Genomic DNA, 19624 nt, shown 5'->3' with positions numbered 1-19624 from the left:
AACCCTTTTCATGAAGGGTCTGGTTAAACTTCTGAGAGAGAGTTGCTGGGCTGGGTGATAGTTGAAGGCCATTCTGAGACTGAAGTTTCAGAGAGAATCTCTAACCCAAACCAACAGAAAGATGAATGAAAATGTAGGAGCATACTAAAATTAAATCTTTGGTATTATGCTGCAGGCTTTCAGTTCACTTAATCACCAAGCTGAATACTTCCCAATATGTACTGAAGTTTCCTTCCTCTCTTCCTTTCAAAGAGTCTTGCTGTGATAAAGGTACCCAGCAAGCCCACTCAACATTCATTCGTTGTAGAATAAAATACACACTTTTAGAAACAATTTTTTTCTGGGTTCCCCATATGCAGTGTGTGGAACTACAAGAATCCAAAAGACATGCTTACTTACATGTGGCTGCACATCCAACAAACAAACTTTGTTTTTAGCTAGTACAGATCGAACAGAGTCTAAACTTGTACCATAGTAGTTGTTCTTATACTCGCCGTACTCAATAAACCTGTGGCAGAAGGTGAAAACAGCTGGAATCATTTCCATTTTCTCCAAAAGAAAACTTATCAGTTTGGTTTGTAAGATCTAATTCAGGAGCAAAAAATATTTTACATTATGTGAGAGTTTTACCATGTTTTATAAAGGAAATGCTGTCAAGTATTTCAGCATGTCAATTTTAAGAAATCTACTTTACCACTTTCAAATCAGTAACACCTGCTTGTGTTACAGCTAAGGAGAAAAAAGTACTGCAGTCCAAGACCCACTAATGTTTTCCATCACCTCTGTTTCTGAACTAATGCAATGCAATAAAACAGTGGATAAGCTAAACAATAGAAACTACTGAAATTTCATTGCACACTACAGAATATCCAAATTCTCTGTCTCAGAAGAGGAGGAGGAGCAACAATGGTGCTAATGGAACCAAGGCAGCTGGTTATGTGCTATAAAAATACAAGCACTATTTGCCAAAAAAGCAAAGCACAGTTTGAAGTTTCAATAAAACCCACAGTGTTGTGTCTAATACACTTTTGCCCTCTGAAACACTGGGGAAGAATTTCAAGCTACAGAGTTTTACAGGCTGCTGGAGAGGACGATGCTACCATTGTCTTTATTTTAGTTTAATTTCTGGTGGGTTTATAGGCAGGGGCTTCACTGTAGATCTCCAAATTCAAAAGCAGAGGAAGTGCCTGGCCTGAAAGAGAGCAGAACTACACAAACATTGACTCAGGCACGTTTGCAGCACTTCCTGCACCCCCTGCCTCCCCCGAGTTGCAATGCTTTATTGCTATGACAGACGATGCCCTATTATGAGTGCTCCCCCACCCTGAACATCTACAATTTCAGTGTCTTCTAGATGAACTGAAGTACTGGAAATACTTGAAAGCTTCGAAAAAGCAGTACGTGTTTGCACATACTGCTTTTTTTCTCTGTTTTTGCCTGCTGCTTTGAACTGCTTATATATCAAAACGTAACTTTAACACATCTTCAAACTGCTGCAAGCCATATCCACTTTGACTTATTATCTAAAATTACAACCAGCCGCATTTTATAATAAAGCCATTGTTTTCACAGTGCTTTTAGTTAGTCTCTTCAACATACTTGTTATTCTGCACGTCTGTCTCAAACAAGTGCTTGGAAATGAAAATGTATTCAACACCGTCACTTTCTTGGCTTCTCCTTGGTCGGGTTGTGTCTGCAGTTTCATTAAATCAAGAAATAAATAAAAAAGAAGAAAAAGATGAAAAGACGCACAAAACATTATGATAGAAACCAGTTCAAGAAACACTGAAAATACAAAACCCTGGTGCAATACTAGGCATAGCAGTTCCCTCACTTCTGATAGACATAAGGCTGCTCTGGATCTGGTAAGCAGCACACAAGCATATGACAGGATTGAGTTTTAAAGGCGTGCAGGAAAAGCATGAAAAAATCTACTGGACAAGTACCAGATTATCATTTTTATTACCTATGGAAAAATCCAATAAAATGAGGACAGTTGAATAATAAAAGGAGCAGCAGTCCATGACAATTACCCCAAACTTGAGACTTGTTGAACTTATTAGCATATGAGACCATAAAGGGAAACAGAGCTCACCAGTCTGATTTAAAAAAATGTTACATTCATTAACAACACTTGTAGCTATGGTATGTGAAGCATGATAATAAAATATCGGGTGTGAGTTTTATGCTTTAGTGTTTTGTTTTTCTGGTGATCAAAACATAATTCCTTTTTCTTTCAGTAGCTCCTTAATCTTTGCACTTTGCACTTTCCTTCAAGTACTATGTACAAAGGTTTTGCTTATAAATAAAACCTAGTTATGGCATTGCCATTTATGGATAATGAACTCATCTGAAAGTCTATTTAATACAAGTTTTATGTTACAGCATCATGCATTCTCTCTCACATAGGAATGTACACAACCTGCTTGCAGAATCGGTCCTGAATGCTGTTTGGTATCACGCTGTTCTTAGGTTGACACGAAGAGGAACATTTCCAGGATGAAAACCCCAGTTCTCCCTCCAAATCCTCTCTTACTGAATTTTAGGGAGTGATTTCTTTATATGTTTGTTTTAAATTATAACCACAAATTTGGAAGAGAAAAGAGAGAAGGCAACTCGATGAATACTGGCAATTTTTAGAGAAATATTTTTGGGCAAATGATTGCATATATTTCAGTGTGTTAGATATTTAGGGACATGTGGCTTATTTTGTTGTTGTTGTTTTCAATACTCAGCTGAAGCAAGTAATGTGTAAATGAAATGACCTGCCAAAACCAAATGTAGTAATTTTTCTACCTGGCAAATTGATTCATATATATACTTTACAGAATACCTGTACGTGCAAAAAGCCTGTGACAGTACTTCCCAAATGCAGAATGTTGGACCCTGTTTTTGAAAGATGCCTACAGAAGGCACAAATAGTAAGAAGGTAGAAAGCAAACCAAGGAATGAGAGGTCTAACTAAAATTGTCTAGTCCTTACATTGAAGAAACCCAAATGAAGTACCATAGAAGTTAATATACAAAGTAACACTACTTGGTGAGACAGGTGGAAAAAGTTAAAAATCCCCAAGTCAAATTTTCTTAATCTAATCAAAGGGATTTTATTAATTCATTCAGAGGATTAAACTGTTTATCAGTTCTAATTTTTCAGCCTGGCAAACATACAAAGGCAATTTCGCTGAAAGCAAGCACTGGTAACAGAGTACATTTCACTGCTTTGCAGCCAAATCCAGGGTGTTCTTCAGCTGAGTTTCATTTACTAAACTCACTGACATCAATCATGTTAAACTTGTACTAAAAGTCTACTGCACCGCCTTTGAGCCAAAACATCCTGTGCGTTTAATCAATGCTATTTAAAACAAAACTGCAGCAACAATTTTAAAAATTAGAAAAGTAATTTGGATGCCAAGCATGCATTTAGAGACCCAAATTTTAAAAGTGCCTTGAGGTAATACAATAACAAAGGATAATAATGCAAGTTTAGCATTGGAAGAATAGAAGTGTATTTTTACTTACGTGGCACCGTTACCCCATAATGCTGGGTGTCACTGATCAGCAATTTCCGTTTAAGCTCATTCAGTCCAACCCCCACAGGACCTGAAAGAAAAAAAAAAACACAACATAATGTTTCCCAGCAGCCAGCTCTCTCTTCTCTTCAGGTATAAGAACTCTCTGAGATAAGACTACACAGCATACAGCTGTAATACATACTGGAAATGCCCACGGTTCTGGCCTCTCTTAAAATATACAGCACTGACAAATTTCAGGGGATGTAGTTGGCAGTTACTCTGCTCTGACTTTATTACCAAGGAAAATATCAGTGAAAAAGGTGAAAGCCAAGCTTTCTTTTCTACAGCAACTACTCTCAATACACAGCTATCTTCATCCTCAGCCCTACTATAGACCCATGCAACCTAGCTTTCCAGCACAAAACCTGGTTTGACTCTTCATTTTGCCAAAACATGCCCAACTCACAGACTAGAGGATCCTAGCTGGCATGCACAAAGTTCCCCCAGAGCCCCTGCACTCCATGTGACATTGTGGCTTTCTCCTCCTCCCTCCAGCTGCTCCACTCCTGGTCTGCACCAGACTCCCCTGAGGAGCATCACTCCCACTTTGTCCTCATGCCCTGGGATACTGTGCTCCTTCCAGCCCCGTTGCAGGCAGGAATACTGCCAGTTTTTCCTGGCTGTAGCTGCCACTGTCCACCTTTTGAATGGGCCAGGATAGCATTGCATGGAGAAAGGAACAAATGGCAGAGCTCCTGTTTGGATGTTTGCGTCTCTTCCTTTGCTGTTGATTTTCTTTTAAACTATCCTTGTCTGCTGCCTGCTGTCTGAACTGGCTCCAGTATTTCTTTCTCCATGTGGCTGCCAAAAAGAGACCACTCTTAGAAACAGAATGTCAGGAAGAAACAAAGACTGCATGGAAGTTTTCTGACCCATGTCCTCCACCTCTAATGTCCTAGAAGCTACTGAACAGCCTTCCCTTTGGGCTTTCAGGTTGTTCCTAACTCTTTGCCATTTGCCAGAGGTGCTTCAGGTCTCAGTGAGGTCACTCTCTCCTGGGAGGTCTCAGGCTCCATAAGCAATGACTGTGCCTCCAGGAGCCCTTCGTGTGGGGCTCCAGCCTGCAGGTCCCTTGGGTGGTGAGGCCAGGACATTCTGTGTGAGGGGAGCAGAGCTCTGAGTGCTCATGGATTTCAGAGGTTGCAGTGGCTTCATTTCCACTGAGCCAGGTCAGTACAGCAGAATGCAGAAGACAGTGAGTCACTGAAACCATACCCCAAATAATACAACGACAGTATGTGTGGTTTTAAGGAAAATTCCTGCTCTTCTAGTAAAAGTGACTCTCATGCATACAGAGCTTCTCAGCAGAGACATTTTATACATTAGAAATATGAAACTTAATAAACATTTCAATGAAGTAGTAATACATTGGTTAATTACTAGTGAGAGTCAAGAAGGAAAGACTTTCAGGTGCCAGTTTGTAAAAATTACTATCAAACCTGTCTGAAATTAGAAACACATACTGATGAAAAGCAAATGTTTGCTACTGTTCCAGACTATGGTCTCTCTGTAAAGCCTTGAGAGTTTCTGCATTTATAATTTTTATGTGTTTACATAAGTTAAACACACAACTGCATTTCAAGGTCCATTTCTGACCTGCCTGTAAATTAATTTATCAGTATGTATAAATATTTATTTAACATGGTGTACAGCAGCCTCTACTGGTGTATGTCTGCAGAGGAAAGCAATGTGTCATGTAGACAATAGCATTACTTTTGTTCTTTTTTTAAAAGCAAACAAAAAAACCCCACCAAAACCCAACATTTTTCCTTTGCTAATAGTATAGATATTTAATGTAAATATGATTTTTTATAAGAAAAGTAATTAAAATTCTCAACATATCCTATCAAAGTAGAATGAAGCAACTGGAATCCAAATTTAAAAAATTATTAATTACCTTCAAGCAAAGATCTGTTTCCATCATATCTACACAAATATTTTTTCTTCAGTCTACATGCTGTCAAATCAACAATATGCTTGTAGCTCTTTTTATATATAAAGAATCCAGGCTTTGCTTCCTGTGACAGATGATTTCCAAACTTAGATCAAAGCTGTTTCCAGACTACAATCTCACTACTACGCTGCCTTCCCTTCCAGATTAACATTTAAGAATCTTTAAATTTAACTACTGAGAGGTGTAGATTAATCTTTTTCTGTGCTGTCTTGGCAGAACTCTGATAACTTCAGCATATGGGTGCTGAAGTTAATTCCTAATTAGCAACACCATCCATTATGCTGATTTTTAAAGTACATCTCCCAAGTGTAATGTACACTTCTACACTGAATATTCTTTTCATTTTGATGCAACAGAGAAAGATTCCATTCTCTCTTGTGAATCAGAATACCATTTGGACTTGAGAATAAAGCATCTGGATTGAAAAGAGCAACAGTAATTATTTATAATTATAGTAATATACCAGATTACATTTCTTATAGATTCTTGTAGTAATATACCAGGCATGTGGGATTCATGACTGTATCATACTTTTGGCTTAGTATAAATCACCCCAGTCAGAAATATTTAGAGTTGTGGGGGCAGATTCTGTTTATTTTTTTTTTAAAGGAACATTTATGTTGCTTGCTGTTTCGTGTTGAGTCACATCAGCTAAGTAATGGTTGAATCCTGCAGAAATGCACTATAGAGCCTATCTCCCTTTATTAAGGGACACTTGCAGAATTCAAACACCAGTCACTAAAATTTGCATGAAATTTTGTACCATTAAGACATGTCTGAAGAAAACTGAAAAAGGTGGGGGGGGGGGGGGGAGAGAGGGGGAAAAGCTGCCTTTCCAAAAAGATTTTGAGAGTCAGGAGAAAAGATCCCTGCTGGGATCATAAAGATCCTGTAGAAAACATGTCTTGACAGTGGCTCAGTTACAAGTACAACTGATCACTACTACTCAATGACTCCATATGCACGTCCAACTGTAGCTCAATGAGATGTGCAGTAGGAAAATATAACCTCATTTACTGTGTTACAGTAAAACATAGCCAATAGTGAGATATCTGCTGTTCACTGACGCAAGACCAGTGAGCTCACACTGGTGTGTGGAGCCCCTTCCATTTCATCCTCTCCTGCTCTAAGACAGACCTGGCCTCATAGAATCTTTCAGGTTGTAGAAGACCCTTGGGATCATTGAGTTCAACCATCATCCCTACTCTACAAATTTCTCCCCTAAATCATATCCCTCAACACCACATTTAAATGACCCTTAAACACATACAGGGATGGTGGCTTGACCAACTCCCTGGGCAGCATATTCCAGTGTATGATTGTTGTTTCTGTGAAAAACTTTTTCCTAATGTCCAGTCTAAACCTACCCTGTTGCAGCTTGAAGCCATTCCCTTTTTTCTATCACTAAGTACCCATGAGAACAGACCAGCACCAACCTTTCTACAATGTCCTTTCAGGTAGTTATAGAGAGCCATAAGGTCACCCCTCAGCTTCCTCTTCCTCAAACTAAACAATCCCAGCTCCTTGAATCCTTTGTAACATTTATTCTCCTTCACCAGCTTCACTTCCCTCCTCTGCACTCGTGCCAGCACCTCCACGCAGCTCCTTCATAAAAAACCCAAAAGTGATGGATTAAAAAAAGTAACTAATGTATCAACAGAGAACTTTTCTCAGTCCCAGATTATTCCAGATTGTTCTTCTTTGCAGTGGTGACCAGAAGGACACCGTTATGGGGAGTACTAACAGCCTCATTCAGAGACAGAGAGACTTCTGTTTGTGTGACACACGAATAATAATTGCTCCTTCATGGTTACAAACCTCTGGTCCTTGCTTCCACCACTGTCTGCTGGTGAGAGATGCACCACAGACAACCACAGCACCTGAAAGGCTTTGCATGCTTCTGGTGGAAGCTATGAACACACATAACTCAAAACATTCTGGGAGATAAACCCATGGTTGGTCACTGCTGACTCTGCCTTATGCTAGCACTGTCCCTTCAGAAAGCTCTGACTTAGCTGGTACTACACCGTGTAAAGTTATAGTATATAACTATGTGTGCATGTTATAGTATGTGGTACAAAGCACCCTGAAATTATCTGTGCCTGTCTGGCCCTCACAGTTACTGAAGAAGAAGCTTTTGTGAGTATGACTTTTTTCTCAATGCATACGAATGAATATTCTTGCATATATATTAAATATGTTTTGTGTTAAAATATTCTGCCTAATAGGGCTGCAAGGTATCACGCTTAGCATGCAGGCAATATTTAGAAGGAAGATTTCAAGGATCTGTTGGCAGCCTGGGAACAGTGAGTTACCAGAAGATGACTGGTGACACAATATTGGATAATTTTGGTTTTAGCAGACTCATCACATTCATAACAAGTAAAAGCACAGCAGAACCATCTGTACCATTACAGCTTCAGATGACCTGTTATTTAATCCCCAAGGATATGCAGGACTTTATTCATGAACCTACATTTGCAGGAAAGGTAAAATCTTGACATCAGCTAATACATCAGCTGAACCTGAGACTAGTATCCATCACACTGCAGGGTGCTAAAAATTACTGCGTGTGCAATTTGCATTCTGTAAATCTGACTAGACCCATTTAAAATGCAGTCAAAAGAAATTTCCATTTCAAAGTTGTCAAACTCCCTCCCCCTAAAAAAGGGCAAAATACAACCTAAAAAAAAAAACCTTCCAACAGTAAATTATACATTTATACACAAGCTAAAAAACCCCTTCCAACAGTAAATTATACATTTAGGCCTAGCATAACACAACAGACATTTAGTGCCCCCACCAATTACAGCTATAAATTAATTATCTCTCCCTTCATTTCCTGGTACTAATATCCAAATTATATTTGACGGATTATATTGAATACTGCTACTGGCACACAAAAAGCTTTTTAAATATGTTTGCTTTTACTATACCTGCATTGCTTAGCTCTGCTAGTTTTTCCACATTTTGCCCAAGACATTTTTATGGTATTGGCCAGACTTAAGCTACTCTCAATATCCAGAGAAAAACATTAGAATTACTGAAGTCTGCAATAAATTTCTGAACTGCTTTTGTTACTGAAAAAGCACACTTTCTTCATTTGATTTATTACAAAAAAAAAATCAAATTAAATCTCTAGGTATTCCTTAGATCAGACATATGCAATTTGTTATAAAAAGTCTACTTATCACACTTTCACACTGCACTCTGTTGATGTAACTGTAAAATCAACTCAACCATGTTATTACTTGTTGTATATAGTCCACAATCTCACAGTGATCACACTAGTAGGTGGCTGAATTTTAGTGCTGGAAAGTGACAAAACTGTTTATTAAAAACTAAATTTAATGTTCCCTTGGATATGAGCGATATAAAAACACAGCTACTCAACAGTTCTTAACAGGCCCTCATAGAGGCTCACATTTCTCTACTTTGCTGCTTTCAGAATGCAGAAACTTCACTAATGAAGCATCAGCCTATATGCAATTGCAAAGGAAACAACAAGCAATGAGACAACACTCATTGGTAGGAATGGTTACTCATTACACTTTTGTACTGCAATGGCTACCTTTGGAAAATTTAAGATAATGTACATTCTACCTTTTTAGGAGACTGAAGTGATGTATTTTGAGTAAATTTTGTACTTGACTAGATTTTTGTGTTTTGACAGATTGTAGAAGAATAGAGAACTGAAAAGATGTCATGAGTCTTCTGCAGCTATGTTCATATTCATTCTTGGCCTACAGAAGTCCACCTTTTATCCGCCTTTCTCTCTGTGCATCTATTTTAACACAATAGATGATTTTCTTTCATTCCACTTATATATTCTGCCTTTGTTGACCTCAGGTATTTATTCTGTTCTTTTTTTTTTTTCTTCTTTTTTCTACATAGGTATATTGATTTATATCTAAGAGCAGAACACCAACCTAATTATTTTGAGATTTAGTACAGCTTGACTGTCAGGTTCAGACTAGTAGCCACGGTAGCTATACCTAAATGTCATCTCCTGTTGCTTTAGCAAGGCTTTACACATGATCTCCCAAAGCATCCTTGTAGGGAAGCTGGGACCTCCTGTCCGGACAAGTGGACCACGAGATAGGTGAAAAACTGGACAGATGATCACGTTCAGTGGGGAAGGGTTATTGTTCTGTGCTCTAGTAGGTGGCTCACAACAAGTGGAGTTCCTCAGGTGTCTACCCTGGGACTCACCTGTATCAATGACCTGGAGAAGGACACAGAACGGGCCCTTATCAAGATTCCAGATGCCAAAATTGGTGACACAAGTAGCTTGCTCAGGAGCAGGGCTTCCATTCAGAAGGACCTTGATATGCTATGGGCTTGGGCTGTCCGAATTTTGTGAAATTTGATGAGGACAAATAAAAAGTCCTGCATCTGGGATAGACTATGCTGCATAGCAGTACAGGCTGGGGACTGCCTGACTGGGAAGCAGCCTGGATGAACAGACCTGTGGCTCCACATGGGCAGTGAGCAAAGCACGAGTCCACAGCACATGCTGACAGCAATGAAGGCTGACAAAAGGCTAACAGTATCATCAAGAGACTAGCCTGTAGATAAGAGGGAAATTATTTACTTTACTCAGCACTTGTTAAGACCCTGTGAGGAATACTCTGTCCACGATGGGTCCTGCACTAAGCAAACATATTGATAAAGTGAAGCAAAGCCATCAGAGGGCCTCCAAGACAGTTGGCAGCTGAAGAACATGACCTCTGAGGCTGAGGGAATTGGGATTGTCTGTCTTGGAGAAGAGATGTCTTCAGGGAGACCCACCAGCACCCTTCTGATATCCACTGAGAAGATGGAGGCCACCTCTCTAATGAGGTGTGAGATGGGAAGATAAGATAACACATGGTGGGAAGACAGGTTCCCAAAGCTGTCATAGGCAGCCCTGCTGAGAGGGAAGCAGGACCAGGTGACCTCCCAAGATCCCTTCCAACCTAAATGATTCTGTGGTAAGCATTGTGTTAATCAGCAGTCCTTTGCTGGTTTACTAGGTCAGCAAGACAAAAATAAAGAAAACAACTTACCAACCAAAACTACAAGCCTGTATTTGTCATTAGGTTGCCGTCTATATTTTGCAACTTCTTCGTATGTTGGGATATCTGCAGTATCATACTGATCACTCTTCTTGCACTCATACATAGATTTGTTTGTTTTTTTATCTTTTCTGCTAAGACGAAAGCTTCTTCTAAAACCAGCTGCAATAAGAAGAGGATTTTTTCAAAGTAAGAAAACAAGTCTTGTCAAAACCGTTGAAATCAGTCTCTTCCAAACATTAGAGGATTGGTGCATGGAATAAAAAACGTATTATATTCTAAACAAGCCAGGTCATGAGAACAGTATTTCCCTTCAATTTTAAACAGTTATCAGGTAAAATTAACAATAAAATCATAACAGTTGCAACAACAAACTGTAAAATATGATTAGAATAAGTTAAGATATTTAAATAATTGAGTATCTTACATATTAGTACATAAAAACAAGGAAATTCATGCAGTCTGGACTCCTCTGGAGTGATTTCTATTAAATCACTTAATGCATTTCTATTAAACCACCACAGAACACAGACATCAAGTACAACATACTGTAGAAAAACATATGGTGGTTTAAAGGGTTAATCAGAATTAACTTCTAAAAACTTTAAGTCTAGCTCCATGCTGACAGTATTAAAAAAATTCACAAAACCTTTCACAAAGATGTTTGAAAGTAAAACCAAACTTCAAGTTAAATTCCAAAATACTATGAAACATCTTAGATAACACAGTACTCACATTAGGGATATATTAGCATGAATTTAAAAGCTAATATTCATATTAAACTTGCATTTACAATTGCATCAACAGTGTGACATCTGTGGTGCCTATTTAGAAAATTGAAAATTTCACATAGCTTTTAAGTACTCTCAAAGGAGATGATCAGAGATCAGGAGATTTTCAAGCAGAATAGCACAAAAAAACCCTTCTACAGTATATGTTAATAACTGATTTACTCCTCTGCTAATGATTACTCTAAAGTTTTTCAAGTAAGTCTTTCACATTGCATTGCATTATGATTTACTGGTATGTCTATAGCGCTCCTTTTGTTCTAGAAGTAACTACTGGGATGGCAAAGGAGTCAAAAGCTGATTATTTGGGGGTAATACACTAAAATACAGACTACATTTTAAATACTGGAAGAATCCAAACACATTTTTTTTTGCCCAGAACATATCACAGAACAGTAAACATAAGTAAACTTCTGGTGAACCCATATTTTTCAGCAATGCACCTTCCTAAATGAGTAATAGCATTTACTTTCACGTGTTTGAGAAGTAATCATATTACAATTTTTTCTTCAAAGGTATTGGGTAAATTCAATGCTCATTCCTGCCAATATTCAGAACCAGATCTGAATCAAAATACTACGTGTTTTAGTTATAAGCTTAGCATTTTGCAGACACAGTTCCACTTTAACTATATCTTTGCAGAACCGGGATCACAGAAGATGTTAACCAAGTTATTTTATTGATGCGAGCTCCTGTACCTATGGAAATCTACAACAAATGCATACTCAGAGGAAAGGAAGAAAAAAATTGTTTAAGAATAAAGCAATGTCAATCCACTTATATTCAAAGTAAAATGAAAACTATGAAAAAGGAAAAGAGTTAGCATGCACAAAAAGGGCTGATTACATTTTTAAGAGCTACAGTCTTGTCTAGACTGCAAAGGACCTGGACTGGATACAGAAAAGGGACCAAAATAAGATATATTAAAACTTAATGAAATAGTTATTTTACTTTATTATTTAAAAAAGAACTCTAATACTGAATGTATTAGTGACTGCAGTGAGAAAAGCCCTGTTGGAGCATGTGCTGGTACAGACCCAGGAGAGGGCCTGGGAGATTGCTCTGGCTCTAGGGTGAAGTCTGTGATGACAAGAGGATGTTCCCCTGCTACATAACTACACCTAAACGTATAAAGGTTTATAAAGAAAGGTTAAAATAACATTAGCAATACAGACACTTGAAGTGAGTTTCATGTTTCCTGAGGCCTCATCTGCAAGGTTTTGTATTTAAAATAAAATAAAAAATCAGTTGCCCTAAAAGCAAGATGAACGTTGTTCTGATTTTTTTTCTGTAAAATTTATGGGAAAAAATTGAATAATTCTTCATCATTCACTACAAAATAGTTTAAAGAACAAAGAGCTTTGTCACAAAAGCTGGAATGCACATATCTGAAGAAGGTAAAAAGTAAGTATATTGATCAAATGAAGCTAAGCCAATCCTCTCCACTGTAGTTTGGTGTAGGTCTTACAAATATTGAGCTCCGTGCCTCAGAGCATCTGTGCCCAGAGCTTCCTTGCCTCAGTTTACATGCCAAACTGTAGAATCTTTAGGAAAAATACTATTACTACAAAATCTTCATATTAATTCAATCTCTGCTGTTGAGTGTTAGTAACACTGTTCGTAACTTGTTCCTCTTTTCTCCATGTACTTTACTCAGACTTCATTACCAAACTACCAGGTTGGTTTTTTATCTAAGAATTTTCATGTCTTCATTCCATTAAAGGAAGGAAAAAAAGCAGATTTTTTTTTGTTTGTTTTTAGTCAAAAAGGTGAAAATCTTTCAGTGCTGTCTTCAGTCTGAGTCACTTGTAGTTTTTACAGTCTCTATACAAAGCATTGCACATATTCACTGAGGTGATACAGTTCCAGTGCTAACATGGGTTTCCTTGATGCAAAAATTTGATATTTCTGTGACTGAAACTTGCTGGTAAATGAAAGTAGTAATATTGTCCTGTACACTAAAAGGGCTCAACAACAAATTTAGCTAGGACTTAGACATTACAGAAAAGCTACTGTATTAATTACAAAGAGCAAACGCTTTAACCAGATAATGCAGCAGATTTCCAGCATGGCTCATGTCTCTGCAGTGTGCCAGTGTAGATGAGCTGTAGAACTACTGAATATTTAAAAATTGTGATATGTGGATTGCTTTGCCACTTTAAGACTATTGTCAATTTGAAAGTTGTTTTAACTGTTCCTCAAATCCTGTCTCAATAGTCCTACAGAAAGCCCTCAGAAAGTTTGCTTTAAGCAGCTCTCAACCCCCAGGAGACTACATAGTTTGGAGAGAAAGACTGAGACTGTTTCAAAGATACCCAGCATTTTGATGACAGTGCTACTGCATTACTGAAAACATGATTCTTCTTCTCTTGCATCTGCCGTTTTCTGTTCTCAAATATGTGGCTTAACTTTACTGTGAACTTCAGAAGCTATTTTATAAAGAATCACTTATTAATATTCTCTATTGAACTCTGCATGTCTAATTGTAATATAGGTTGGGAAGCCATGGCTGTGCAAAAAGATTAAGCTGAACTGAAACGATATTTTACTTGCAAGGAATAAAAACCTCTATGAACAAGTAAAAATAGATTCTGCTAGTGTTTGCATATTTTACAGTTTAGGAAAGACAAAAAAGAAATTTCATATTTTTAAATTCACAACAGAACATTATTAAAAATGCAGCAAAAATCACTACAGAAAAAAAGCCATACTGATAAGCAATAGAAAAATAAAGCTTCTATAAAATGATCAAGTTTAAAAGTTAATTCCTATAAACAACAAAGGGAAAAAGCATTGCTTGCCCAGAACACTTGATAATATAAACTGTGATGCATATGAAAGAAGCTGCAGGCTCCACTGTCTGTGGAATATAAGTATCAGCAGAGATTAATCCTCTTTGGCAAAAATGCAGACTATAAAATAAAAGGGGGAAATTCTGTCACTAAAACAACAAAATTCTGAACACTGAGAAGCTTGCACCATCTCATGGGTTTCAGCTACATGACTAGAAGCTTATGGAACATGCAAACTCATAAACCACTGCTGGAATGTAACAGATTTGGTGAAATATGAACAGCCTCTGGGAACTAAATATGAAGAACAAATGTGCTCAGACTACAGATGTCTCCAAACATTATAACACTTCTCAACATGAAATAAAATCAAAAGCTGCTACTAATAAACTTAACTAAGGCCCAACAATAATCAAAGAGAAACTACTTACATCTCTAAGAAAAAGAATGAAAAAATCCCTAGTAGAGTGTCAGTATTCTTTTAAACACCAGCAGTGTACATTTTGTCATCTCAGAACAATGCCTTACATTTGCACAGAGAAATCCACTTGGACATCACCCTCCAATGCAAACTGAAAATGGGCACCACATGAACCTTTCTCCCTTAAAGTACTTTAACTGGGTGCTGATGCAAAAAACTGTGCTTATTTGGATTTAATGACAATTCTAAAGAAGAGATGAACAAAAGATTGTGACAATGTTTTATGCATTTAAATCCAAATATATTAACAAAAGCAGAAAGTTATTTTCTCAAATTCAGATAAATCATACTAAGAGGAAATCTTATAATTAAAATTCATCAATTCTTTCTAAATTCATCAGTAAGGCTCCAGAATGCAATAAGGCACTTACAAATGCTTTTATCCATTTTCACTAATTAAATGAATATAGACTAAATTAGAGTGAACAAAAGCTTTTTAATTGTAGATGCATTTTAAAGTACTTTTTGTACTCATATTTCTGACAAAAATAAGTTCGGTACCATAGTCATTATTGAGGTTTGTATGAAGATGACATTTTTACTTGATATTTCTGGGTATTTTTTCCCCAAAAATTGCTGAGTTTTTTTTATACTAGCTCATATACTGAGTATTTCTATTGTTACACAGGAACTGCACAAACACAGAGCAGACTTCTTACTCTGCTTGCTTCTGGATGGATTCCCAGCTTGCACATTAGACAGGGTTAATAAAAATTTAGATTATGTCTGGATTTTTAAGACAAAATTGAGAATAGTAAACAGATGATATTCATCTATATTTACTGTATGTTCATAAAGGTTCTAGTAATGTAACTAGAATTTAAGTCTGGCAAAGGCAAACTCTTAACGTTCCCCCAACAATTCCTCAGGAAATTACCACAGAAACATACAATACTGTACTGTGACTTAAATATTAGAAATTGATGAAACATCATTAAATTACCTGAGTCACTTTAGAGGGAAGGGTTTAAATTAATAGCGTAATTGCTTTATATAACCTTGGACATAAAAGATCTGATCCCAAATGGTAGAGACATTCTGCTTTCTGAAAGCTGCCTCTTCTGCTGCTCTTCATGACCACCTTGTGTGTGTCTGAAGTACATATCAGAGATCAGATGTTCACAGAACACACTGGTTCATAGATTGAAATGCCAAAAAATAAAGAGTCCTAAACCCATAACAAGCCATAAAATCAATTGAAAATTCATTAATTGATATTAGAATTGTTGCAGTTCACTTGATTTCATTATATACTATCAAAACTGGCATGCAAGATGACTTAGTCATTTTAGTTTTAGGAAGTAATCAGTGTATTCATACTTTGAAAACCATTTCTAGAATTTAGACATACAAACAATTTATCATACTTCAACTTACCTTATACTAACTGTCCATATGTGTGAATACATACAAGATAATACAGGTCACCTCCTCCATCAGCAGTTAAACTGATCCAGACTATCTTGGTCTTGTAACGGGTCACACCATATAGAAAGTTACTCAGGTGGCACTAAAACACCCTGAACCTTTTAGTGTGATCCAAGGCCTCCAGTGACAATATTTTGGGGTTTTTTTTCAGTGTAATATGTTTAATAAAGACATCATGTATACATAATGAAGAGAATTGCCTAGGAATTCTTAGTTACTTAGTAATCAAGACATGTCATAAAGGTCTACCAATTGGGATGTTCGGGATTCACTTCAAAAAATAGTAATGCAAAACACAGGTGGGACGTTATATGCTTTCTCACTCTCCCAAAAAGCAACAGGCTGGAGAAAAATTGTTTGAAGACCTCCAATACTCTTGGGATTGAAGGAATATATATACTCAGACCAGTGGAAAAGAAAGTGGCTCTCCTAAGCAGGAAGGTGGACTGCAGCAGTCAGGTATGGTATTGGCTCCTGTGTATGTAGCAGAGGGTTTATAAATTCTGTTTGTCCAGAACTCCTTTACCTTATAGACTGAGTTTTATATCTTGCACAGCACATAGGTATGAGTTTTGTGTCCTCCCTACAGAGGGTCAACAAGTTTTGTTCAAATTATTACCATTTTGGCAGTGGCATTTGTCCAGCCCAGAAAGTTATTCCACATCACTTTGTTCCTTGAGAAAATACAATTGAAAAATAACTCAGGAGAAAAGCTGAATAGGATTGTGGTCTGACTGGTTTGTGAAACAAGGACACTGGAGTGCAGAAGACACTGTGAATTACAAATTACTGTGTCCTGCTACCATATGCAAAAGAGCAATAACATCAATGTTCAAAAGCCCACCTGCTTGATCTTAAGCTATGAGAATTCTTAATGAATGATTCCTATTGAAAGAGAAGACAGAAACCTCCAAAAAACCTCTAATATCTAAACCAAATTGCTTACTATTCACAACCAGTGAATACACTTGTGTCTTTACCCCAAACCTGGCCCTTTACTTTAGACAATTCTTTTTCTCCCTGTTGTTCTGTCTTCTGGCACTCCTCTTCGACATCTCACATCCAAACAGCAAACACCCACCACAAGAAAAGTGAAAGCACCATCTCTGGGTTGATGGCAGCACCCCACTGCACAGCAACTCTCAAAAGATAAACCATTGCCTGAACTGTACAGTAGTTCTACAATAAATTTTGTTAAGTTTTGCCTAAGTAAACTAAACCCCATCTTGTCTTTTTTTTTTCTTTGCATCTAGGACAACTGTAACTTCTTCCTCAGTAGATCTCCTTTGTGAATGACTGAGCCTTTTTGGCAGCAATAGACAAAAATGTTTCACTAAAAGGGTTAAAACACCAAGATTTTGTTTGGATTCTGTTTTGCCACCTTTCCCAAATAAAGCCCACTAAGAATTGATTGCAAAACAGTGGTAGTCTCATCTTCAGCATTTACACAAACTGTATTTGCAGACAGACAGAAAAAATGGGGGGCAGATTCTTTTCTGTTTCAAAGAGATGATTTGATAAGGAAAATGCAGTTCATCTGGAATCACATAATTTCCCAAGCATACTTCAATCTATCAATACAATTACAATTCAACATTGATTTAGCCGATTACCTAAAAAAATATGAGAACAGCATAATCAAATGACCACTGGTTCCACAAACACATGATAAAATTACACCACACTACGGTTCTGCAAAGAGGTGAAAGTTCTTTCAGTTATCCAGTTTGTGTTTTCCTGATGTAGTCTCTGTACATTTGAAACAAGAATAGTGCAATATGAAAACCACCTCTAATTTACAGTTCTAGTCTAGGGTGTTGCAGTGAACCCAGTGGCTTCGATGTACTAAAGCATTTTAACAAGTTTCTTCCCATTCCTCTTGTAGTAGGAGGATGAAAGCCTTGGGAAAAGGGCTGGTTGCCACAAAATCCGCTCCAGCCAGCCCCTCAGCTGGCAGGAATTCTGGACAGTTTCAACTAAAATATTTTTACATAGCTTTTAAAATGGCACAAATTAAAAAGTTGAAACATATCATGGAACATTCACCTTTTTAAAATGTTACTTTTGTTTGAAATTCGGAATCTTGAAGCTGAAGCCAAAGGACTCCTTCCCCTCCTCTTTCCCCCTCCCTTCAATGATACATTGAGCTCACACTAGATTTAAAGCTAAATTTAAGCTAGTGAGCTATTATGACTTATTTTATTTTGTAATGTGGAAAAAGAAACGGTGCCTGCAAATTTGCTCTGTACTCTCTCTGAATCATCCCCAAACAGTTAGACATATACAAAGAAGTAAAGCATAAGCAAAACTTGCATAAAACCTTGAAAATGCATCGTTAAAGACTTATTCAAACTTTTCACAATACAGTAACCTTTTTGTTTCATTAAACACATAGCCTACTTAACATCCTTTAAAAGTCCATATTTTTCCTAAATTTCTTGTTTTTTTTTTTTTTTTTTTACTTAAAGAACAGACCAGTCTTTTAGAACCTTATGTTTAACCAGATAACAGCATACACTACATAAACCCTTTATGTCAAATCCAATGAGCCATTTTTAAAACCTTAATGTTCATGCTTTTGTCATGCAGAGTAAGGACATTTGAATGCAGATTACCCCCAAAAGCAAAGTGGACACAGTAGTTCCAGGGAAAAGAAGCTGAAAGAAAGAAAGAAATTGTCTTTTGTAACCAATTGCTCACCTAGATAGGATCCACTGTTGTGACCAGCACATTCAGCATCTTCTGGACGAAGGGTAAAAGCATACAGAATAAGAGCCAAGAAATAAAGTAGAATAGTTAGAAGCCCAGCAAAAAATACAGAAGAAATTACTTAGACCATAACAACTGTACAAAGCACACCAGTAAAAAGCCTTCAGTAAGCCATTTTCTTAAAAACATAAAACAACATTTATTGTTTTATATTTTAGCTGGAGATATTCTGCAATTTTGCAGCATGCACACCGATCTTTTTACTGTTTCAAGCAAAAATTGTGATGACAGCAAACATTCTAAAAAGAATTCTAACACTATTATTCACAATTTATCAGTTAATAGAAAATATGCCACTTAAAAGAAAGCAAAACATATTTGATGTAAATCAAGCTTTTTTGGTAAATTTTACTTTATCAGACTTCAGCTTTAAGTTTTGGCTCACTGGATTAGACAGAAAGGTTTTTGATCAAAAACACATCCTCTCATTTGATATAAAATAGCTACAACGTATATTTTTACATGCCAGAGGCCCTTTGATCAAAAATACGAGCTATAATTTCTAATTCCTTTATAAACAAAGGCCTCCTAAGTTTAAAAAAAAAAAATGTTAGAGATCAGCTGTTATTACTTTAACATATGCTGCAAGCATAACAGTAACTGGCTACACTCAGAGGGAAAACAGTAAAGATGATACTACGTGGATGAACTTTCTATCATCTCAGAGAAATACTCTGTCAGTATTAATTAGAAATCCAAGACCTCTCATGGCCATGTAATTAAGTTGGAACCATCTCTTTCAATCCCAGCCCACCCAAGTTTTGCTAATATTATTTTATGATAG

The 19624-nt window shown here is 37.0% G+C and overlaps 1 protein-coding gene across 6 annotated transcripts in view; it reads right to left on the bottom strand.

Moving 5' to 3' along the window:
* The window catches only part of MPP7 (MAGUK p55 scaffold protein 7), a 142329-nt gene that overhangs the window by 5675 nt on the left and 117030 nt on the right, over window positions 1–19624 (bottom strand). For 4 of the 6 annotated variants that reach the window (XM_071734947.1, XM_071734952.1, XM_071734948.1 and 1 more), the window contains 5 exons: window positions 18687–18728; window positions 10574–10744; window positions 3519–3599; window positions 1600–1693; window positions 400–508 (listed from right to left, as the gene is read on the bottom strand). In XM_071734947.1, the coding sequence (XP_071591048.1) occupies window positions 400–508; window positions 1600–1693; window positions 3519–3599; window positions 10574–10744; window positions 18687–18728 (497 nt within the window). Of the gene's footprint in view, window positions 1–399; window positions 509–1599; window positions 1694–3518; window positions 3600–10573; window positions 10745–18686; window positions 18729–18771; window positions 18811–19624 lie in introns of all 6 variants that reach the window. The other 2 variants (XM_071734950.1, XM_071734951.1) reach the window with 2 other exon arrangements.

This window comes from Heliangelus exortis, chromosome 2, assembly GCF_036169615.1.
Source record: "Heliangelus exortis chromosome 2, bHelExo1.hap1, whole genome shotgun sequence".
Taxonomy (NCBI): Eukaryota; Metazoa; Chordata; class Aves; order Apodiformes; family Trochilidae; genus Heliangelus; species Heliangelus exortis.
This window is presented reverse-complemented; position numbering and strand designations above follow the sequence as displayed.